A 24,425-nucleotide genomic window follows, 5' to 3' on the forward strand; every position below is an offset into this window, starting at 1 on the left:
ATGAGTCTTCTGAGCACGTCCGACTACCAACACGCATTCTGATTGGATACTTTAGAGCGGGCGAGCCATTCTAGATAAACCGATTGGTTTGTTTATCGTGTTACGCTGTTTTCTGCTCGGGTGTCACGTCGCTGAATATAATTTAAAATGCCGCTTCTAATATTAATTTTGTAATAATTTTGAATTGGTTAATAAAAAAATATCGGCATTAAAAAAGATATGATCAATCGGGATATTTTATATTTTTATTGTATTTTTGACATTCACGACCATATGACCTTATTTGGTATTCCCTAAGTAGAGAACACTAGCCAGACCTTCTTGGATAACTTCTTGGATTTTCGAATACTTATAAGACAACTTTTACAACATTGTTTTGATGTCGGTTTATTGGAAACAACACTGTAACGTATATGTACACACCATACTCTCACAATACTCGCACATGTTGTCATTCGTTTTTCATTTACTAACTCTTCTGTTGCAGCAGAATGTCAGCGGAGAATGTTGCAGCACCTCCTCCACCTCCACTCCCTCCTCCACCTCCATCAGTGTCCAGCAAGAAGAAGCTTTACCAGGCTTTAGCAGAGGGAAGGGCCCCTGTAGAGGGGGACCATGAAGAGGCGAGGATTATTATAGTACAGAGAGAAAGCAGGTAAGCACAAATCACAGTACTCTCAGAAAACCTTCTCTCTCCAGTCATATTTTCATCACAGCATTTTCTCAATGAAGTTTTAGGAAGGATCTGCAGTGGTTGCTGTTCAATAAGTATGTGCCTTCACTCATTCAAGATGGCCCACAGTAAGTGTTTATAAAAATACCTATTAGTTTCATTTTTTGATGGTCGATGCCGATATCTTAGAAAGTAGGGCTAATTATTATTGACTAAGTATAAGGCTAAATATGGCTAAATATTATTGTACATAATATTTATTTATAAAAAGGAAAAACTTGATAAAAAATGAACCTGTAAAATAAACAGGTTTATTCTTAAAATGTGACTCTGGACCACAAAACCAGTCATAAGTCACACAGGTATATTTGTAGAAATAGACAACATTACACTGTATGGGTCAAAATTACTGATTTTTCTTTTATGCCAAAAATCATTTAGATATTAAGTAAAGATCATGTTCCATGAAGATATTTTGTAAATTTCCTACCATAAATATATCAAAAATGTATTTTTGTGAGTGGATATGCATTGCTAAGGACTTCATTTGGACAACGTTAAAGGTGATTTTCTCAATGTTTTTATTTTTTTGCACCCTCAGATTCCAGATTTTCAAATAGTTGTATCTCCTACCCTAACAAACCATACATCAATGGAAAGCTTATTTATTCAGCTTTCAGATGATCTCAATTTCAAAAAATTGACCCTTATGGCAGGTTTTGTGGTCCAGGGTCACAAAGAGAAACTTCTAGATTGTGTGATCATTATGTAGTATTTTGCACAAATGAAGAAATTGTTAGAAACAATAACATAAAAGTTCACTTAAGAATATGGTAAATAATTTTAGCTAATTTTACATAGAGTACACAGTGAATATGATATGAATATTCTGACACTTGTCGACCAAACACGATTTCAGGTGTGGTCTTGTGGCCTTATGGATGGCGGCTCATCTGCTGCAGCCTCCTCAGACGCTGGTCCTGGAGACGCTGGTCCAAACGGCAAAAAACAACGGCTACACTGAACAAGGAGAAATGTTTTCTGGTACTAACATCTGCTTTTAAATCTAACTGTCATACATGTACAGATGATCTCAATTTAAAAAAATGGACCCTTATGACTGGTTTTTTCTTAATGAAGGTGGATGTAATGAAAAGCAAAGTAATGTTTTGATGCTATTGCAGGTTGTTCTTCTGTAAAGAGTGCTATAATTTGTTATAATGCTAATATTTAATGGGTTTTTTTCTGTTTCAAATTAGCCTGTGACATGGCCAAGCTGGCGGAGGAAGTGTGTGGGTGCAGAGTTCAGAGGTTATCAGGAGGCATGATGGGAGAAAACACCACTGTCATTCTTAAACACCTCGCTGGCGGACAGCCTGTTCTTATACCGTATCTTTACTGCCTATATGTTTGCTCAGTTTTCTGAAATCATTTAATTATTTTCTTTTATTTTTTTTGTTTTGTTTGTTTTTATCACTGTTTTCTGAAGTAATTTTTATTTCATTTTATTTACCACTAGGTTATTATTTAGTTTGATCACTCTTTTCTGGAATTATTTTATTTTATTTACCACTAGGTTTTTTGTTGTTTTTGATCACAGTTTTCTGAAATATATATTTATTTATTTATTTATTTTACCACTAGATCATTGTTTTGTTTGAAGTGTACACTCTTGTCTGAAATTATTTTATTTATTTTTTATTTTATTTTATTTTACCACAAGGCCAAATTTTTTGTTTTGCTCACTGTTTTCTGATATAATCTTTATTTTATTTCATTTTATTTTATTTACCACTAGGTTATTTTTTGTTTATCACTGAAATTATTATATTTTATTTTATTACTAATACTTGTTTTTTTTTTAATCACAGTTTTCTGAAATATATATTTTTATTTTATTTTATTTTTACCACTCGGTTATTTTAAGTGGTATTTTATTTTTAGTTTGAACAGTCTTTTAAAATTTAAAATTTTATTTTATTTCATTTTATTTTACCACCAGGCTAAGTTTTTTGTTTTGCTCAGTGTTTTCTGATATAATTTTTATTTTATTTACCACTAGATTTTTTTTATCACTGTTTTCTAAAATGTTTTTATTTCATTTTATTTTGTTTTACTAGGCATTTGTTTTTTGATAATTGATCACAGTTGTCTGAAATATTTTATTTTATTTGCCGCTAGGTTTTCTTATCACTGTTTTCTGAAATTATTCTATTTTATTTTATTATTTCATCACTAGGACTTTTTTGTTTGTTTGCTGATTGATCACAGTTTCCTGAAATATTTTATTTTATTTACCACTAGACTGGTTTTTGTTTTTCTCAGTTTTTCTGAAATAATTTATTTCATTTTACCACTAACAGCCATATTTCTGACACTGTTGACTTGTTTTCAAATCCTCCAAACTGCCACCTATTTATGCAATTTCTGACATAATCAAATACATTGACACAAAGACACATATTCATAGTCATGTGCATATTACACTTATACTTAAATAGACTGTATTGTGTCCCTGACTGCTCTGGCACAGATATGATGAGGATTTTAATCATGAGCCCTGTCTACGCAATGGCCACAAAGCCCACTGGGCAGTCGTCTCAGGTGAGACTAAATAATCAAGAATCAATTAACAAACTCCGCAAGTTATATAAGGGAATATCTCTTCAATCTAATAATTTCTGTCATTTTTCCAGGTATATTACTAGGTTTAAGACAGGGGTGTGTGGACAGCAAACACTTCCCTCCTGACGTCACACTCCCCTGGCTGCATCTCTCTCAGAACGAGGCGTCTGTCTCCTGGCCGATGGATGGCATTGAAGAGGTCTTTGTTCTGGCTAAGCAGGGGAAGAGTCTCCGTTACCAGCTGTGGAGGTTTGAGTTAATTACACAAAGCAACAGCCAACTCAAGGAAATGGCCCCTCAGAGAGCCAGCGACGGGACGCGTTACGTGCTTCCTGTTGGCGGCGTACAAGAAGGACTGGCAGGACAAGTGCTGCTGCTTCACACCAACACACAAATCAGCTGATCAAGAACACCAGACTCTTCTTCACACGGAGTCATTTCTGGAGTCGGTGGCGCACCTGTGTTTTCAGTCTTCATCCACTAGGTGTCCTTATAGATTGAGTTTTTGAAAAGCTGCTAAAGCTAAATATGAAGTGATGAAGTTACTTTATGTAAAACTAAGAAACTGATGCAGAATAATGTAATTATATTACATGCTCGTTACAAGCTGTGTGATATAATTTGACACATAATCTGCACACTTTATGAATGATAGGTGATCCTGATCAAAACGAACTGTGCTTATTTTAGTAGACACACTTCAGGAATCAAGATTTCACAATGAAGAATGATTACAAAAAGATTTTAGATCTTTTTTCAGTACACTTTTATTTGTAGTTTGGTTTAAAGGTGCAATATGTAATATTTTTGCAGTAAAATATCCAAAAACCACCAGGCCAGTGTTATATATTTTGTTCACTTGAGTACTTACAATATCTCAAATGTTTCCAACTATTTGTAAATCGTGAGAAAATTGCTATTTTAACCAAGGCTCCGGGACGTGTGAGGAGTCGCCTGTCAATTGCGTCATACCCGCGTTACCCTCGGTCTGCCTCAGTTTCCGGTTTTATTTTGTAGAAACCATGGAAACACCAAAGACGCTATAATATATTACACGTTTTAATAGACAAGGGAACAACTGTTTTGATATATTTATAGACAGAAATCTAATTGTTGTTATATTCTTTTGCACCGTCCGTTGAGGTGAAGACCACATGTCCCAAGATTCCACGCTCAAACTTGGCGTCATCAAGCTACGCCTTTGTTTTGAATAGGCCTCTATTGGACAGAATTCTTAGATACTGCACCTTTAAAGTCATATCATGATGCTATTTTTAAGTTATTTTGATTATTGGGTGTAATAGCATAGGTTAACATGCTTAAATATATATATATATATATATATATATATATATATATATATATATATATATATATTTAAGCTCTGATTGGCCAGCTGACCCAGTGTGTTGTGATTGACCAATCACCTCAAGCGTGTGTTGGAAATGTAACACCCCTTACCATAATCGCGAGCTGCTGTCCGTAACTTTTTTTTTGTGTTCAAAATTAATTTGCAAAACTTTTTTGGGTGTACCTCCTCTAGGGGGGTCCAGGGGCATGCCCCCCCCATAAGAAAATTTTGTACATTTTAAGGTTAAATGCATAAATCTGGTGCACTGCACTATGAGAGCTCAAAACTGAGAGCTTAAGCCCATGTACAATGTGCAAATTGAACAAAGAAACAGCATTGACTTGGACATTAAAGAGGGCTCAAACATCTTTTTAGTTGTGATATAGAGTCTCAGTCTACATTACATTGACACTGGTGTTTTAGGATGCCAAACAATTATTAGGCCTACAATAATATTATATGATTTAGGCCTTTATAATTATTCATATGACAGTAATACCCATATATTGTAACAAATGCACTGTAAAATAAAGCCCCCTTAGCCCACCCCTAGCTCCCCCCCTGTGTGTATATATATATATATATATATATATGTATATATATATATATATATATATATATAATGAGCGAATATTACGTGTATCCATTTTCCAAACCGTGAATCACTACGCTACACCTAATATAATTATTTATATTCGGACTAGTTTAGACTGGTTCGGGTCGTACCACTGCGGAGTAGCACAGTACCTGTGTGACTTGTCATAGACATAAACAGAGAGAAATAGCTCCAGCTACAGTGTTCTTCCGCAAGACGAATGCAGTTCTGTTTATTAACCGCAAGAGCGCCAAAAGTGACGGGCTGCGGTTTTACCATATCAGCTCAGGCCTGAGTCGGATTCTGAAAATGCAGATGCTGTTAAAGACTAAACTGTCTTTTCATCTTGTGGTTAAGATGCTTCTCTTTTTTAAATGTGGTATCTGCTGGCGCAAAACTTTGTGTAACAATTCAGTTAGTTTTAACTGTGTTTGTTTAACCAGTGTGAGGTAATCCTCTTGACTAATCTGAACTTTAAGTTCCGTTCAGGACAAACAAACTGAGCTGAGGAGTCAAGTCAGATGTCATACTGACGACCATGAGCAGTAATAGGACAAAGTGTTTATCTGTTTTGATGTCATCAGAGTTTTCAGAACACATCTGGTCATTTGTTGTGCAACTTTAGGAAGAACTGCTCTGAACAGGAAATTATGACAGAGGAAAACATCACTTGGCAGGAATAGAACATTTACAATAGAGAGCAGTATCCTTGTAATCCAAATAACTTCCTCCTGACTCACAGGAATGTTTTATTCAATACAATTGAATAAAAGATTTTTTAAATGTTTTTGAAAGAAGTCTCTTCTGCTCACCAAGGCTGCATTTATTTGATAAAGATACAGTAAAACATAATAGTGTGAAATATTATTACAATTTAAATGCACTGTTTTCTATTTTAATATATTGTGAAATGTAATTTGTTCCTGTGATGCAAAGCTGAATTTTCAGCATCATTACTCCAGTCTTCAGTGTCACAAGATCCTTCAGAAATCATTCTAATATTCTAATAATAATTTGTTGCTCAAGAAACATTTATTATTATTATTGTCTAAAACAGTTGTGCTTCTTATTTTTGTGGAAAAAATTATCTTTTTTTTTCCAGAAAAATTATTCTTTGATGAAAAGAAGAGGATTTATTTTAATTAGAACTCTTTTGTAACCAACTTTGTCACTTTAGATCAATTTAATGCATCCTAATAAAAGTATTATTTCTCAACCTAGTCTATACCATAGAGTATTGATGACCCTTAAAGTCCCCCTGTAATCAGTTTTATCCCTTAAAACTCATCTTTGATCACCAAAATGACATTTAAACATTTTTTTCCTGTGACAAAAAGTCTTCATGCTTTAAAATAGCTTGAATATAACTCTACACCCTGCGTATAATAAATGAAGCAAGATCAATGAATATGCAAATTAGCCCCGCCTCCACTCACTCACACGAGCTCAGAGATCCACTCGGTCAACTTACTGAGGTAAACGCTGCACAATGGTATCGCTCTTTACAACATCGGACACATAGCGGTAATTAATATGATTAACCATTTGCTTGACTGGTTATCAAACAGCTAATAATGTGTTGCTAATTTTACACAAACCATGTTCCCGTTCGCCATGTCAGAGTCAGACAGCGTAATATACATCATACACCCACCATATTGCTAAATCTACACAATGATATGCTAAAACCCACATACACGTTGACGTAATTGGTTACAAGGTAGTTTGTGATGTCAGAAACACCAGCGATTTCAAACCACAGGTTTGAGACTGTCTTTAGATCACTGCAGTTTTAAAGAGAAAATACTCAGCAATGGTGTTGACTTATGAATTTGCACATGGCTTGTCTTAAAGAACATTAAAAACACCACATAAACATATAAACAACATTAAAAACTTGATTTTCACCACAGGGGGTCTTTAAGTAATGGTGAATCAGAAAATTAACAGGAGAAATACAGTATATTAAACAATAATAGTTCCAGTTTATTGTATTGGCTTTGAAGACAACAATGATTCAAGGTGATGCGAGTACAAATGCTCAGCGTGTCAATTAAACTGCCATCTCAAACTGTATTAAATGGGCTGAGACAACTCAAAAGGGCAACGCACCTTCCAGTTTCCAATATATATCTCTTTCCAATATAAAACATGTTATCTACAGTAGTTAGAAACCAATTTCAACAAATTGAATGATACATAATACTTTACATAATCTGTAAACAAGTCAGTGGATCTCCAGAGGAACGGGTGACACTTTATGTTCACAGTCAGATGGGGAAATACTGACAGACACATCAACAGACCATGTGCAGACCCGCTCAAGATGGAAAATACAATCTCTGAAGCTGTAAGATAAACACATACACAAATAGTGGTAGAACATCGCGTTCTGTAAACTAACATCAACTCAAAGCGTCCAGGTGAGGTAATCACTTTAACACCATGTTTGTGATCTTGAAGAGGATATTATCTTTTTATGTCTATCTCTGAAATGAGTAAACATGAAGTGATGATGGAAAAAGTTTGGTTTCTGTGTTTTTTTTAAGCTGACCACAGCACTAATTTGAGAACTAATGCATTCCAGCGACAAGATGACATCAGTGGCCATAATCTGCTTATGTGCACCAAAATAAATTTTCCACCACAGTTTGCAAGATCAACTATCTCAACCTGTCAGATTTGTTCTTCATGCATGCAATAATGTCATGATCGCAATGAAGCTGCTCAACTCCACAGAGGTCATTCTTTTGTGGGAACCAATACAAAAATTAAAAAAATATTCTATTTGTATTTAAAGAAAAAAAGAATCAGGTTGTTGGGGCAGATAAAGGAGGTTAAATTCTCAAACGCCTTTTTGGCTAACCTAGAAACTAAACCATATGACTAACACTGCAAACAGGTCAGTTACTGATGGGTTACCTTAAAAACCAGTAAGTGAACAAACAGATCAAACTATTCCATCAACACGTGTATATAAATATCTATTACACTTATGTATATTTGTAACTGTGGCTACTTTTAAAGGGACAGTTCACCCAAAAATGAAAATTGTCATCATTTACTCACCCTCAAGTTGTTCCAAACCTGTATGAATTTCTTTCTTCTGCTGAACACCATATTTTAAAGAACATTGAAAGAAATTCATACAGGTTTGGAACAACTTGAGGGTGAGTAAATGATGACAATTTTCATTTTTGGGTGAACTGTCCCTTTAAAAAACACTGCATCTAATTCTGATCAGTAAATAGAAGAAACACAATCTTGGTAGAGTCTAACTATCCACGTTATGAGGGGTTAGTTTAGTGCAAAAATGTTTGTGTCAAACTTTACCTCTGACTGAGCCAATCTGTTAACTGTTTTCAACTTTCAACTTCAAGATTAGAAGACCACAGGGGGAGGAAAAAAAGATGACAGTCTGCCTGTAGTTTGGCAGTTAGATCACCTTTCAGAAATAAATGAGGTACTAATTAGATTACGGAAACAAAATCAAAGCAAAAACCTAAATTATTATAAAATAAAAATGTAAAAAAAAAAAAATTAAATACACACTATTTACATAACCGTAGAACCCCAAAGAGAAATTTACAAGGGAAAAAACAAAACAAAGGAAAGCACATTCTAGTGTGATAGTGTTATCATCAAACTTGTAGGTAAAAAAGAGAAAAAAGACTTAGCAAATGTTCTTTAAAGAATAATCATGTTTGTGCATCCTTTAAAAAATGATAGTCGCTTCTCATCTGTTGCTCCTCACCGTCTGTTTGGGTTCAGTATCAGTGTAATTTGACTGTTGTGGAGCTTCTGTGTATCTGCAAGACCACATGTCCAAAAAAGGAATGTCTAACGTGAGTTTGTGGAGCACCGAGTCAACAAAATGAGCTTGAGTTTTTCCACTCGTGCTCTGTTGGCTTTCTATCTCTCCCTCAGCACAATTTCAGGACTGATCCTGTTGCACACCTCCTATCAGAAGGAAGGATCCCTCGATCAACGTGTCCCTACACGTGATCCTTCGGGCATGTTCGGTGCATCCATCAGGGTGAGGGAGAGGTTGAGTCCTGCAGCATGTTACCAAAGATCTGAATGAGGTTGTCCAGACCCCACAGGTACCCGTCCTCCCGGTTTCCTTCGGCCCAGGGCGTTCGGTGGTCCAGGGTTTGGGGTGACGGCAGTGGGATGGTCTTACCAAAGTCAATCATCCATACTCGGGCCAGGCCTGAAGCATCGTGCACGAACAGCAAAGAACTCCCAACCACCTAGAGAGAAACAGGGCGAAATTTTAAGCTTATGAAACATGATTTGTTGTGTTCCAGAGATGACATTGATTTGGCCCAGGCAGGAAAGGATTTCACAACTTGGAAAGAACAGATTCCTCACCTCGTGTGTTCTGAAAAACTCTGACGTCTCTAGAGCACTGCGCAGCTCCTCTAGTCTCTGCAGATAACTCCTCTGAAGAAACATACAACACACAACTTTAATTATCCATTACCAGATCTCCTGGATTCTGATTGGTTAACACAGCTTTTCAGCTGTGCAAAAATACACAATATAGCAATATTGCAGGAAACAACTATTAAAGGTGCAGTAAGTATTGAAAGTGGATAGGACCGAGCAGCACAACACATTTGTAGCCAATCAGCAGTAGGGGGCGTGTCCACTCATGACGGAGGAGGAGAGAGAGAGTGAGTTAAACAGCAGTAGGAGGCGTGTCCTCATGATTGGGGAAGGGAGAGAGTGAGCCAATCAGCAGTAGGGGGCGGAGAGTGAGTTAATTAGCAGTAGGGGGCGTGTCCTCATATTTGGGGAGGGGTGAGAGTGAACCAATCAGCATTAGGGGGCGTGTCCACTCATGATGGGGAGGAGAGTGAGTTAATCAGCAGTAGGGGCGTGTCCTCATGATTGGGGAGAGGAGAGAGTGAGCCAATCAGCAGTAGGGGGCATGTGCATTAATGATGGGGGAGGAGAGTGAGTTAATCAGCAGTAGGGGGCGTGTCCTCATGATTGGGGAGGGGAGAGAGTGAGCCAATCAGTAGGGGGTGTGTCCACTCATGGTGGGGGAGGAGAGAGAGTGAGCAAGAGGGAGATTTGAAGAAAGACTGTAAAAAGAGAGATGGCTGAGAGACATTACAAAAGAGAAAAGCTCAGAGGAAAATCACTGGAAAAAGAAGGTGATCAGGCATGAGGTTTAGGACGTTAATATTAGAAAACTTTCCAGCACTAGACAGACCTCACTTTATTTTTCATGAAGATTTGTTTTGCTTCTGCTATGATAAAGAGACATTCACTCTTGCATTGCGTGGTCGTGCATTTGGGGGGCGGAGCAATGAAGGGAGGGCCGTGTTTGTTTGGGTTGGTTTCAAATATCAACTGTGTTTCTCAGAAATTGCTTACTGCACCTTTAACTTGTATAGTTTACATAATATATAACATCTATTTCCTTATTTCAGTGTAATTATACATTTAATTACTGAGTAATATTAATGAACTAAATGTACTTACTGTAGGGTTAAGGTTAGGATTAGGGTTTACAGTTAGTTGCATGCAATTATGCATAATTTACTGTTATTATCATAGCAAGTACACGTAACGTGTTCAGACATGGTAGCACTTTATTTCACAGCCTTGTTCCGCAGATGTACTTATTTTAGTAATTAGAATAACTAGGTACTAACCCTGAACCTACCCATAAACCTAACCTTAACCCATGTAGCTACCTTATTATTACCCAGTACTTTCTTAAGTACACTTAAGTGCACATACTGTAAAATAAAGCGCAGCCAAAGACACTAAAATAAAGTGTTACCAATGTATTAATGTCAGAAAGATTCATAATTGTCTGCAAACTTATACATTTTAACAAAACCAGAGAAATCTGAATGATCATATTACTCCTACTGATTCCCACTCTTGTTAAACAAAAGTGAATAAAATTTTGTAATTTCAGTTTCCTTATTTTTGTTTTATGTGTATGTTTTGTACATTTACAAAAAATATGGATGCAAGTTATAATGAAAGAGAAGCACTTGTGGAAAATTATTTGAATAGACTTTTCCCTAAAAAAAAAAACAACAACAAAAAACAAAACTATAATATTAATAATGATAATTAAATGAATATTAGTTCCTATATTTGTCCAGTGGAAAGATATTTTTATTAAAAAAAAACTTTTTTTTTTTTAAATATACAGTAACATTGTTACTATAGTTAATATAGTAATATATTGTAGTTGACAATATTAATAATAATAATGTAGAAGGGGCTCTTGTCATTTATTAAAGGTCACTGAATGTCAGAACAGCCCTTCACAGAAATCTATTAGAAACCCCTGAGGAAGAAATCAACATTATGGATTGCAGAGGGTCATGTTTTTTGTTGTTGTGGTTTGTTTTGTTTTTTCAAAAATATAATAATAAAATAAATCAGAAAAGCCATTGGCTAAATCTAATGAAATAAAACCTCCAGTGAAGTTAAAACAGTCCACTGAAACAACATACCAATAACTGTGTGTTTCCATCCACAAAGTCACCCAAGGCCTTCATCACCTGCTCCTTATGTTTGGTTTTTTTAAAGCTGGTGTTGCATGTGCCATCTGCCTTCTAAAATAAAACACAAAGTTAGTGAAAAGCTGAATTTTCAGCATCATTAATCCAGTAATCCAATTACTCCAATATGCAGATTTGCTGCTCAAGAAACATTTATGATTATTATCAATGTTGAAAACAGTTGTACTGCTTAATATTTTATTTTTTCAGGATTCAGAATGATTCAGGATGAATAGAAAGTTCATCCTGAGTGACCAGATCAAGTAATATCTCTATTTTATCAGCACCCGTTTTGAGCTCCCACCTTGATGCCCTCTATGCGGAAGCCAAGAGTGGCGGTTGAGCTCAGTGTCTCCCTCCACTGCATGTATCGAGGTTTGAGAACGGCCTGCTGGGCTCTCTCCTCCGGACTGGGCGCTCCCGGGTCCACAGCCACCATTTTCTCATACATGTCCTTCCTGAGACGAGGACGCTCACGGGCTTTTACCAGCTCTTCCTCCAGGTATGTCCTGTGGTAAAACAAATTGACCTATCAGTCACACCATTCACAACCCATTCATTTATGACGACCACCTCACCAAGCCACTTCCTGCACCTCATCATGTGGTAATGCACATGTGTACGATACATATAGTTTGTTTGGAGTTGGGAGGTTTTAACAAATAAGCTGAACTGATCTTTTGTTTCTCCTTCTCACCTGCTTCCCATCTTGCAATCCATGATTGAAGGGGAGTCAAAGTCGGTCAGCAGATCATCCATTAGGTTGTAATCCTGGTTGTTCTGCTGTACGACACCATAATAACCAGGTACAAATGGCCGGAGGTTGTCATTCATCAGCTTCTCGAGACACTGATGTTCACATTCACAATACTTCTTCAACAGTTTCCCATACTCTCCTGCCTGGAAACTACCTATATACAAAGAGGCAAAAACAGTGTTCATTTCATCAGTCCAAAATGATGGGTCAGATCCAAGTTTTTCTCCTCCATTCAGCAATGAGTTTTTACCTGCGTGGCCTGCGAGCTGAACCCAAGGATATATTTTCTTAAAGGAAACCACAAATGGAGAACAATGCACCATGGTCTTTAACTTCCTCCACGACTTAGCCTGAAATGAAAGATCACATATGCTCAGATCAGATGAGACCAACATATTGCAAATAATTTTCATCTCATGCAATTGAGGGACCTATAATGCCCCTTTTCACAAGATGTAATATAAGTCTCTGGTGTCTCCAGAATGTGTCTGTGAAGTTTCAGCTCAAAATTCCCCACAGATCATTTATTATAGCTTGTCAAATTTGCCCCAATTTGGGTGTGAGCAAAAACACGCCATTTTGTGTGTGTCCCTTTAAATGCAAATGAGCTGCTGCTCCCGGCCCCCTTTCCAGAAGAGGGCGGAGCTTTAACAGCTCGTGCTTCGGTTGCTCAACAACAACAAAGCTGGAGAATCTCACGCAGCCAAAATGAGGATTGTCAGTAACGGTGTTCAGCCTTACATTGTTCAAACTGGAGTCGACACTGATGGAGAGACTCAGGAAGAAGTTACAACTTTTAGAATGAAACTGGACGTTTCTGAATGGTTAGTGGATACATTTATGTAGTTGCTGTGGAGTTGATTCAACTCATCGACTAGCATGTGCCGTCATGTTAATCTTTTGTGCAAATCCAGCGTTGAATTGACTCTCGTTTGTGAAGCAGTCTGGCGTAAAATGAAGGCATGTCAACAACACTCTACTACAACAACTCTTCCTCTTCTCTAAAGCAGCCCAACATGGCCTTTGTTGCTTGTTCTCGGGGGCGGGGTTTATGTAAATTTTAGGGTTGTGATGTCACCAACCTGGGAAGAATCTCGTTGTAGTCCCTACCAGCCATTTGTTGTAGTCCTTAAAAAGCAATTTCTGTAAAAGAAAATATCTCCCTTTGCACTGAACTTTGAGCGTTGTAACTCTGTCTAGATATATAAAACCAATACTGATCTGTAAAACAAACCACATCTGTTTTCTCTAAACAAACACAGACTGAGTTTCTGTAAAAACACTGACACCTTTCTTCTCAGGCATGGGAACTAAAGTTCCAGAGGGACAAATTTATCAGCGACACAAGGTCAACACAGCAGCCGTGACGCACGCGGCCTACAGATTACAGGTTATTGATTAGAAAGCTCTGATCAATGAGGAATGTGTGAGTGTGGGAAATGACATAACTCAGCTGTTTGTAGGAGAAAAATCTCCTCATGACGTCCTAGGATACCTTTCACATTCACAACCACTGACAGCTTCCTTTCATAATTCCTTAGATGTTTTTCACTTGCTTTGACAGGAATACGGAAACAACATAATCCCCGCCCGGAACGAACAGTTTCCAGAATAATCTGTTTTTAGAATCTGACCTTACGTAACTTAACACCACATTGAAAAAAATGGTGCTTTTTTCCTCCTCCTCATTTAAACCTGAAAATAAACAATATATGATTATATTATATTATATATAATATAGTATTATTATTAAGTACCGCAAGAATTTATAGTTGATTTTTTTTATTTTTTATTACATTAGAAAGATGCAGTATTTTTTCACTCATGGTCTCACTTTCAGGTCTCTTTTTGTCTTCTTTATTCCCCTGTATAATTCATACATTCATTCAGTTCTTCCATCTCCCCTTTTCAACATGCGCTCTGTGAAGTCGACAGCTCGCTCTCCACACTTAGATGTAATTCAGTCTGTCCTCTCTGTTCCTGACCCCCTTTGACGACACTATAGCCAGCAGGGGACAGACGACACCTCACAAAAGGCATCTGTCTTCCTTCCTGTCTTTCTGCCTAGTTATACACACTTCTTGAAACTTCAGGAGAGAGGTATGACATTCATTTCACTTTCAAAACAGGCACTATGTTCCCAAAACAGTACTAGCCTATTTACACACGAACACTTTCTGTCTGAAATGCCTTTATCTATTGAGAAACGTCGAACAGATGATATATCCACCACTGTTAAACAATTACAACATTGTTTATTCTTACAATTCCTCATATCTGAGTTGTAATTGCAACACATGCTACTGATTCACGTCTGCCGCTCCTGTCCTGATCTTTCTAAAATATGAACTGCTGTCATGGTGATAATGGCTGAGCCTTGTGGAGTGTCATAATGAGATCCACTCATGGGTCAAAGGTCACACCCACCCTGGACAAACAGAGCCGCTGTATCTTCATGTCTGACTTATCTCAAGGACTTACACACACACAGAGGGTTCAATATTTCAGGCTCATTTGTCAGGTGACTGCTACTATTGGACCGATCTGCTTTATTACAGCAGATCTGACATATAAACTGCAGCAGATTTTGGGTCAATGCAGTTTTCCAAATATTAGCAAATACTGTTGAAAAGTCTGGGGTCGGGGGAAAAGTCTGAGATTTTTTCATGTTTTTGAAAGAAGTCTCTTGTGCTCAACAAGTCTGCTTTTATTTGTTCAAAAATACAGTAAAACAGCAATACTATTAATCTTGTGAAAAAGCTGAATTTTTACTCCAGTCTTCAAAGTCACATGATCCCTCAAAAATGTGGTGCAAAAAAAAAAAAAAAAAATGTTGAAAACAGAGATGCTGTTTTATATTTTTGTGGAAAACATTAGACATTTTTCAGGATTATTTGATGAACAAAGTTTAAAAGAACAGCATTTATTAGATATAGAAATCTTTTGTACCACTATAAATGTCTTTATGTCACTTTTGATCAATTTAATGCATTCTTACAGAATAAAAGTATTAATTTCTTTCTTAAAAATTCTGACCCCAAACTTCTGGTAGTGTGTCTTACCAAATAAAGAAAGGAAAAAAAAAAAAAATGAAAAAAAAAAATAGAAATACATAATAATAAAACTGCTTCAAACACTTTGGGGAAAACAAAAGAAAAACCGGAAATTATATCATATAGAGGACCCCATCATAATTTTTAATTTTATTAAAAAAGGAAAGATTGGTTCAGGTTATAAAATGTCATGTGGTGTGACTCCTTATTGATATTTATGAATTAATATGAATTCATGATATGTGTAAGAAAAAAATTAAATAATAATAACATGAAACATGTATTCAAGAAGAATTAAGGAACATATGTTATTACATTTTACTTGATGGTTACACCACATGACATTTTTAAAAATATCCAACACAAATCCAACATGAATACCAAGAACACATCAAAGAATAGCACAATTTTTCCTTTCTTTTAACATGGACACTCTTATTTATCATTATCCCTTTTGCCAAATTAACTCAACAGTGTGTGTGCGTGTGTGTGTGCGTGCGTGTGCGTGCATGCGCCTCCTACCTGGCAAGCAAAACAGCAGACAGTCACTAATTTAAAGGCAAAAACAAGCATGCACAACCACACACTTAAAACACACAAGTGTGCAGAGACCCACGACTCCCGCACTGCCCTGCAACCACACACGCATCCGGGAAGCAGACTGAGCCGCCACACACTGATACACTTACAGCTGAGACAACTCTCTCTCTCTGTTGATTCCAGGTCTCTCGCTCACATGGACTTCTCGCTGTCTCTGTAACTCATCAGTCCTCTGTCTCTCTTATCAGTCAATGCTTTGTTCTGTCTCATATGACCCCCTACACACTCTTACCTCCCTCTCCCTCCCTCCCTGATCCTAATCCATCTTCTTTCACTAGCTCTCATGGATCATATGCACTCGTTCTGCCTCATTCACTCCCTTCTTGCTAAACACAGACAAGCTTATAAAGAAATAAAGAGCATGTAAACAACGTCAAGATAGAATGAGAGCATTGTAATGCGGTTGGGTGTTCTGACTTCAAGGCAACCACTCATTGTGTTGTCAAAAGTACTGACTTCCGTACCGAAATTTAAAAAATGTGACGCTGTTAAGCGGATTCGTAAACACCTCTGATTGGCCTTTGTGTTCACACACTCATCAGGTATGTCTGTGATTGGCTAAAATGATCAACGCTTCAAAAACATGTTGTAAATAGACATTAATGACGCTCTTCACCGAGCGCTTACACTGATACACATGGGAGCGTTTGACACCTGGACGCCTGCTTTCAAATGCTTCCGCTCCCACTTTCAAAACTGTTTCAAATTCAAACACTTCCGTGTGCTTTTTTTGATCATTGTAGCCAATCACAGACATATCTGTTGAGGGTGTGAACACAATGGCCAATCAGAGGTGTTTACGAATCCGCTCAACAGCGCTCAAAGCGTCACATTTTTAAAATTTCAGACTTGGTATGGTTTCACGGTTGGTACTTTTGACAACACTAAAAGAGAGCTCATATTTTCATGTACATTTGTTTTATTTCATATTTATTTCATTTGCAGAGAATGATTTTTAATAGTTATGGTTTTAGTTTCAGTTTAACTCAAGAGAACAGATATAAACGTCTACACATACACATCTGTCAATCATGTGTTAAAACATAGGTTTTAAAGTTCACGGGTTTAAAGGTTACATGCTGCTTTAAAAGAAAATTTCCATCTGAATTCATGGATTTTCTCCGGGTTCTCCTGACATGAAGATGCAACAATGCAGATCATGTAAAATACATTCAATAAATCATTTTATAATGACTTATTTTCAGTAAGTAATAATGATTAAGATTGAATTATAATGGCGCTTGCCTCGGCAAACACCACTAATGTAATAAATGTGCTTTTCTGGTCTGTTTGTGTTTGAACACGCTGTAAAAACCCCACCCACCCCATCACCCACCTCTCAGCTATCCATTTTCCACTTCTCCCTCCCTCTTGATCTTTTCATCTGTCTCTCTTTCTCTTTCTCTCCCTCCTTTCTAAGAAGCTCTTAAAGCATTTACATAAAAGAAAAACCTGTCCAACAGCTTCACACCCTGAGAGCCACTAATGTCAGAGAGACAGCTAGATGTCTTGCATTCTTCCTGTAAACTGTTTTCAAGTTGGTATCTTGCATGGAGTGTTTCGCTTTGTCTGAAAAGTGGTGGAGCAGGCTTATGAATGGTTTACATCGTCACAAAGTGCTGTGACATGAAATACCTCCTGCAGGAAAGGAGTCAAGAAAGTAATTTGCACACACAGCTGTAAACAAAGCTGAGAATATAATCTGTGTCATGATCACTGAAGTAAGGCGCGACACAGATTAAGAAAGAGATGAAGAAACAGAAATGAGAAGCAACACCATATATGGATTCATGGTTACTTAGCGACAAAGGAACCGCCCACAACTCAGTTTTCCATGACACAGTGTGAGGCTAGTGATGGTTAAACGATGGCATCAGAGCGTGCGTCTGTGTGCAACGGCCTGTGGATGTCAGCAGCTGATGGAACAGGGTCAATTTGGTTTATTCAAAAAAAAAAAAACTGACATAACAAAAATTTGAATATGCTGCTCAGATGACTTTAATGTACAGCAAATGCAAAGGAAAAAGATTTGTAATGATAACATACTAAATAAAGCCTGATAAGGGGATCAGGATCTTTTTTTAGGGATTATTACAAGACTGGGGAGTAATATGTATGGAAGCTTGTTTCCACCATGAAATAAAAAATAAAAAAGGTAACTGCAACATTTTTTCTCACAATTCTGACTTTTTTTCCTCAGAATTTCGAGATATAAACTCAAAATTGCAAGTTAAAAAGTCAGAAGAATTGTGTGATATAAAGTCAAAATTGTTTCTATCTTAATAGTTTATATCTTGCAATTGTTAGAAAAAAGTCAGAATTGTGAGTTATAAAGTCAGAATTGTTTATATCTTAATAGTTTATATCTCGCAATTGCAAGAAAAAAAGTCAGAGTTGCGACTTTATATCCCGCAATTCTGACTTTATAACTTGCAATTGTGAGAAAAAATTCAGAATTGTGCAATAAAATTCATAATTACCTTTTTTATTTTTTTATTTAGTGGTGGAAACAAGCTTCCATAAATATGAAAGACTAGCACAACGTTCAAAAGTTTGGAGACAGAAAGATCTTTTTTTTTTTTAAAGAAATTAATACTTAATGCAAGGATGCATTAAAATTGAGCAAAAGTGACTTTTATATTGTTACAAGAAATTTCTGTTACACTTTTGGTCCAATTCTCACTATTAACTTTGACTTTTGCCTTAAACTCCTAATTACTGCTTATTAAAGGTAAGGAAAAGTTAAGTTAAGTTAAGGTATTGGGTAGGATTATGGGATGTAGAATAAGGCATTAATATGTGCTTTATAAGTATTAATATGCATGCTAATAAGCAACTAGTTAATAGTGAGAATTGGACCATAAAACTAAAGTGTTTCCCGAAATTTTTATTTCAAATAAATGTTGTTCTTTTAAACTTTGTAATGTCAAAGAATCCTGAAAAATCCAGCACAACTGTTTTCAACATTGATAATCATAAATGTTTCTTGAGCACCAAATCAAAAAATCATTTCTGAAGGATCAAGTGACACTGAAGACTGGAGTAATGATGCTGAAAATTCAGCTTTGATCACAGGAATAAATTACATTTTTATAAATATATTACAATAGAAAAGTTATTTTAAATCATAATAATATTTCACAATATTACTGTATTTTATTACATAGTATAATGTACTTTCGATCAAATAAATGCAGCCTTGGTGAGAATTAGAGACTTTCAAACATTACAAAAATCTTACACATACCAAACTTTTCAACGGTAGATTATAAGATAAGATGTATGAAGGCAAAAAAAGACCCGGAAAAACAATTAGTGCGTGAAAGATGGAAAGATTATGAGGAGCCAATGAACTTCCTGACAGTCATTCTCTTCGGACTGATTCATCCTGATTCATGGATCAGACAGACATACACAAAATTAACTGTAACCATTTGGATAATGGGAGATTGAGTGGGAAATTGGAGATTAGCACAGAACTGCTGACGAAATGCCCACATATGTCTAAGTAATGTATGATATCAGGCTGTTTTTACTGACTTCTGCAGAGACATAAAAAGCAACACCAAAACACCCTGTAGACACATATCAAGGTGTAAGTCACTGCTAACACTTATTTTATTCAAACTGACTCAAGGCGCATTCAAAGTAGTATACATTTTATCAGAATGTTTGTTCAAGTCCATGACCTTGATGTTGCTACTAGTGTCATGCTTCAGAAGGCATTTAGTTTTGGCTTTTTATGTCCAGCCTACTCAGTGCACTGATCGCTAGGTCAGGCTGTGAATGAGAGTTTCTGTTCAGGTCAAGGTAAACAAATGTCTCATCAGAGATATGGAGTCACTCAAAGCTTCAGCCTGGAACAGAAGCAAGTAAACGCCACCCAGTTTCAGACAGATTATCCATTCAGACCAAAACTGGCTGAGCACATTGTCTAACCAAGATTGAGGTGGCAGACACCCGGGATTTGGGGGATTTTTCCAGCTGGAGTCTCTGGTATTATCATTACAATGAGTTTGACTCCTCAGTTAGTCATCTATGCATGACTACAAGTGAGTGTTTTATTAAATCAATCAGTGACCTTTGGAAATAATGTCACAATTCTGTTTTTCTAGTTTCCAGAAACTAGAATAGTTTCTATTCTTCAGCTTCAGTGTTTCGCTCATACTTTAAAAAAAAAAAAAAAAAAACATCCCCATTTACATTAGGTTTATCTTACTCACTTTTGTCTCTAACACCTAAAAGGCAAATATATTGCGTAGTTACCAACTTTCCACAGAAAAAAAAAAAAAAAAAAAACATCTCTCCCATGGGTCTCAGCAGTCAACTGTTCCAATAGCCAACAAATACACCAGCAATAAGTCTGAAACTGAAAGTTTGCCACACTAGAAATTCTTTGTCACGAAGAATGAAACTACAATATTTCAGTAACCTTTTTGTTAATTTCTAAAAGCCCGATGAGTTATACAAAAAATAACAGATTCATTGTCAAGTTGGAGATATACAGATACAAAGTTAAAAATAGCTGTAATTTCTAATAAATAGTTTCACTGTGAATCAGTGCTCAAGCATCCTCATAATCTTCATTCTTACATGCCTAATTAAGCTTAAGTATCACTTTACTGTAGATCAACAACTCAAACACAACAATGCTGAGAAGTTCCTTACTGGAAAGCAGAAACTCCTAATCAATGCGTTTAAAGGAATATCAGTAGATAAAAGCAGCACAAGACCTCACGTCTTGCAGGTAATAAAGTTTTGGTGCACAAACACTTATCAAGAGCCCTTCCCCTAACCTTTGAGACATACCCTTGTGAAAAAGAAGTACACTTTAGAATACTTATTACACATAATATATTTAAATGCAACCTGAAAACATTTTGGACACTTAATTGCATGATATTTGGATTAAGAGTGCTTTTTTTTTTACATTCTTAAGTAGGCCTTAAGTACATCTTTATATGTAATTTCATAATTCATAGATTTTTCGCAGCGACTCCAAATTTTGTCTGATTCTTACCAAAATTGTCAAACAGAATTGGCTTAACAGAATTTTGATATTCCTTTTTGTCGAAAAGTTATGATGATATATTTTGGCAATAGTTCACTCAATCAGAGCGAAACTTCGTTAGCAACATGATTTGGGCGTGCATGCCAAATTTGGGAATAGCGCCACCTACAGGTCAATTTCGCTCATAACTTTCGAAATGTTTGCCAGAAAATCGTACTGTCTACAGATTTCTTTGTGTCATGCCGAATCTGTCGATACTGATTTTGCTAGGATCGGATGAATCACCTGTCCGCCATTTTGAAATTTGTTGTAAATTGCAATATTTTTTAAATGCTTTGATATACAAGCACGAACATTGGTGTACATCATCATCAGCATATCCTGAAAGCACCTGAAACATTCAAAGACAACACCACCCAGCATTAAGATGATATATGAATTTTTAACAAAAAAGGTTGTGGGTCCCCTATTGTTATTATTAGTTAGGGGCCAATCACAGAAGGTGCTGTTTTATTTTCTAGCTACTCTTTAAACTCATGGAACCCTTGGCCCCGTTATCGCTGCTTGCAGCTATATTTACTTCTATTGCCATTGAAATGTGTTTAAAGTGTACTGTGCCTGTGTAAAGTGTCTCATAATTAAAGTGTAATTGATATTACATTACCTGCAGGTCCTGTATACTTCTACAAGTACACAACAAGTGCACGTTCAAAACAATTAAGTGCACTACTTAACACTACCCAGTATGGAAAAACACATATGCAACATGTAAATCTGTATCAAAGGATCTCGAGAACTTAATAAAGATTAAAACAAATCATTTAAATTGGGAAAACTGGACACCTACCCCTGCCAGTTCTTCAGGACTGCCGAACATACTGGGGGACAGGCTGGTGGGCTCAACATCGCTGCCTGTGAAATCATCCTCAGACTCCTCAAACGACGAAGCAGAGGATAATCCAGCTGAAGAGGAGCTGGACAGTTTTCTGTGGAACAGAGAGGGCGCAGGGGAGCCTCCACAGCCGCTGTCCGAGCAGGGCGAGTCCTCATCGGGATGCAGGTCCAGTGAAAAGCCGCCCATGCTCAGTGTCAAATCAGTGATGTGCGGACTCTCCTGACCAGGACCTAGATCATCATGGGTGACTATTAGTTTGGGAATAATCCTAGGGAACGGGTTTGAAGCTTGTTGCTCCCCTTCTCCACTCCGTCGATCGGACAGGGAGGGTTTCAACGTACTTTTGGTCATTTTGTGTTTAGCTAACGGAGACGAACAACTGAAGTCTACTAGAAAGTCTGGCGTGTTCAGGCACTGGGTCACATTTTCCTCCGAAACTCTGCCTGGACTCACGGCACCTTCTGACACTCTTTCCATGTCCCACGGCGAGACGCAACACTCATGGTTCTCCTCCCGCCCTTCTTTCTGTCCGCCTTGGGAATCCGAAACTTGACTCTCGAAGTCCGTCGCGCGACTCAGAAAAATCAAGTTTTCAGGCGCATGTTGATTACCGGAAGAACTCTCGTTTAAAATCAGTTTTTTCGGCTCAGGTACTCCTACATCCACAGAAGTCTTCCCCTCTTTATAGTCGTCCCGCCAGCACTTCTGAACAGTCGGCAGCTCCTTAGTTTTCATCGGATTCTCGTCTAACCTGTCAGCGGTATGTGGCGAACAGAACACTCCTCGCACGCGCGATCGTGTGCAGCTCGCGAGTGCTCCGCTGTTACTGCAGTGTGAAGAGCCGCTGCCGCTGCTGGATGCTGATTGGCCCATCCTGCATACCGTACAGATCACTCACGCAGCCCTTTAAATGCCACGCCCACTACCGAAGGCAGCTGCTCTGGCCAAGGTCTTTAACCCTGTGAAGGCTGACATATAAGATAATAATAGTCAGAAAAATGTTTTATCAAGCTTTTATAGCCTATAAAATATCATATTAAAGAAAATGGAGCTCACACTCGGGGAGGAAAAAACACCTCAGTTTTATTCAGAGGCCCAAACTGAGTAAAAATATGCAATTTGGTGTAGATGTTGTTATTCGTATAGCTAAAAAGTAAGATAAAATTTTGACAGCTTAATGTAAATTTGTGATATTTTTATAACAGTATACCAGTTGTCACTCAATATCTCCTAATACTAGCCTATGTCTTAGTAACATGATATTTAAATGTTTTGTTTTATGATCAAAGCTCTGTAGTTTTAATTGTGGGGGACAAAACATAGCTATAATAAAATGCAATACAATGATTTTTGAGAAATAAATACAACTAAACATTCCTCAAAAGCGTGTTGTATCACAGCCTATTTTAAACTTAGAAAAAAAAAAGATAATCAAGTAAACCAAGTTGCTTAAGTCCAGTAAATGTTCATCTTGAAATATTAAAGGTGCAGTAAGCAATTTATGAGAAACGAACTCTTGCTTGTATAGTACTCTTGTGTACTGTATGTTATCTTCGCTTTATTTTTCGCACAGCATTATTTTTCCTCGCTTCAGCTATGATAAAGTGACTTGGGCTGTGTTTAACTCCACTTTTAGACATACACTCCCGAACTTCCCTAAGCACTTCCCTTCAGGGGAATCCCCGCCACCATTTTGAAGTGCATTCAACTTCGTCAAGTGGGCGAGGGAAGTTTATTTGGACAGACTCTCGATTCCACAGAACTGTAGTGTAGGATATTAGAATTATTTTTACATTTAACCACATAATACTTGTAGCTACCTTAAGCTAACTGTTATAGTTTATTGTATTGTTGTCATTTTCGTTTGTGTAATTTTTTATATTTATACAAACAAATTCATAAGGAAAAAAAACTGTAAATAATAAATCAGCTCCATAGCGGATTCCAAGTGATCAAGGGCTTAGGACGTTCCATTTAAACACATCGCAAAGGTTCCGCCAGTAGTGGGCGCTAGTGCAACGTAAACAGTGACGTACATCCGAGTGAACGAGATGGAGGGAAGTTAGTGAGAGAAGGGTAAACTCAAGCCCAAAGTATACTTCACATTTTACGCGTACGCGAGGGTCAGCTTAAGGATGGTTTATACTTCTGCGTCGAATGTACGCTGTAGCTACAGCATAGGCTGTGTGTACCACGCGTACCACTGCAACAAAAGTCGTTACCGATTTGCCGCTTCTATTTGTAAGCTTCTCTGACAACATACATGACAAGCTGCTTCTTCTTCAGCTTTTGCCTTGATACTCAACATGACCGCGGACACTGCCCA

At 37.1% G+C, this 24,425-nt stretch overlaps 2 protein-coding genes across 4 annotated transcripts; one reads left to right on the forward strand and one right to left on the reverse strand.

Moving 5' to 3' along the window:
* Nucleotides 1–131: 131 nt before the first annotated feature.
* Nucleotides 132–8,791, forward strand: actmap (actin maturation protease). 3 transcript variants are annotated; one of them, XM_051869678.1, is made up of 7 exons: nt 132–404; nt 488–655; nt 733–801; nt 1,593–1,717; nt 1,933–2,062; nt 3,207–3,277; nt 3,370–8,791. In XM_051869678.1, the coding sequence occupies exons 2-7, from the start codon at nt 492–494 to the stop codon at nt 3,699–3,701; spliced, it is 891 nt and encodes a 296-aa protein (XP_051725638.1). In that variant the 5' UTR covers nt 132–404; nt 488–491; the 3' UTR covers nt 3,702–8,791. The 3 variants fall into 3 exon arrangements, with proteins under 3 accessions (XP_051725638.1, XP_051725639.1, XP_051725637.1); XM_051869679.1 differs by having other exon boundaries at nt 553–655; XM_051869677.1 differs by having other exon boundaries at nt 133–404; nt 491–655.
* On the reverse strand, nt 7,206–23,067 carry itpkcb (inositol-trisphosphate 3-kinase Cb). Its single transcript, XM_051869676.1, has 7 exons — nt 22,052–23,067; nt 12,791–12,890; nt 12,481–12,694; nt 12,088–12,292; nt 11,736–11,837; nt 9,619–9,690; nt 7,206–9,497 (listed from the first exon to the last, which is right to left on the reverse strand). The coding sequence occupies exons 1-7, from the start codon at nt 22,970–22,972 to the stop codon at nt 9,276–9,278; spliced, it is 1,836 nt and encodes a 611-aa protein (XP_051725636.1). The 5' UTR covers nt 22,973–23,067; the 3' UTR covers nt 7,206–9,275.
* Nucleotides 23,068–24,425: the final 1,358 nt, after the last annotated feature.

The sequence above is a fragment of the Ctenopharyngodon idella genome, chromosome 18 (assembly GCF_019924925.1).
Source record: "Ctenopharyngodon idella isolate HZGC_01 chromosome 18, HZGC01, whole genome shotgun sequence".
Taxonomy (NCBI): Eukaryota; Metazoa; Chordata; class Actinopteri; order Cypriniformes; family Xenocyprididae; genus Ctenopharyngodon; species Ctenopharyngodon idella.

Bases quoted from the DNA above. Each gene is read 5' to 3' on its own strand.
- actmap (XM_051869678.1), top strand. From the start codon at position 492: ATGTCAGCGGAGAATGTTGCAGCACCTCCTCCACCTCCACTCCCTCCT. The intron at 656-732 runs GTAAGCACAAAT...TTCTCAATGAAG, and splicing joins ATAGTACAGAGAGAAAGCAG to TTTTAGGAAGGATCTGCAGT. The intron at 3,278-3,369 runs GTGAGACTAAAT...TCATTTTTCCAG, and splicing joins CCACTGGGCAGTCGTCTCAG to GTATATTACTAGGTTTAAGA.
- itpkcb (XM_051869676.1), bottom strand. From the start codon at position 22,972: ATGGGCCAATCAGCATCCAGCAGCGGCAGCGGCTCTTCACACTGCAGT. The intron at 12,695-12,790 runs GTAAAAACTCAT...CTTTGTATATAG, and splicing joins TCAGCTCGCAGGCCACGCAG to GTAGTTTCCAGGCAGGAGAG. The intron at 11,838-12,087 runs GTGGGAGCTCAA...GTTTTATTTTAG, and splicing joins TCCGCATAGAGGGCATCAAG to AAGGCAGATGGCACATGCAA.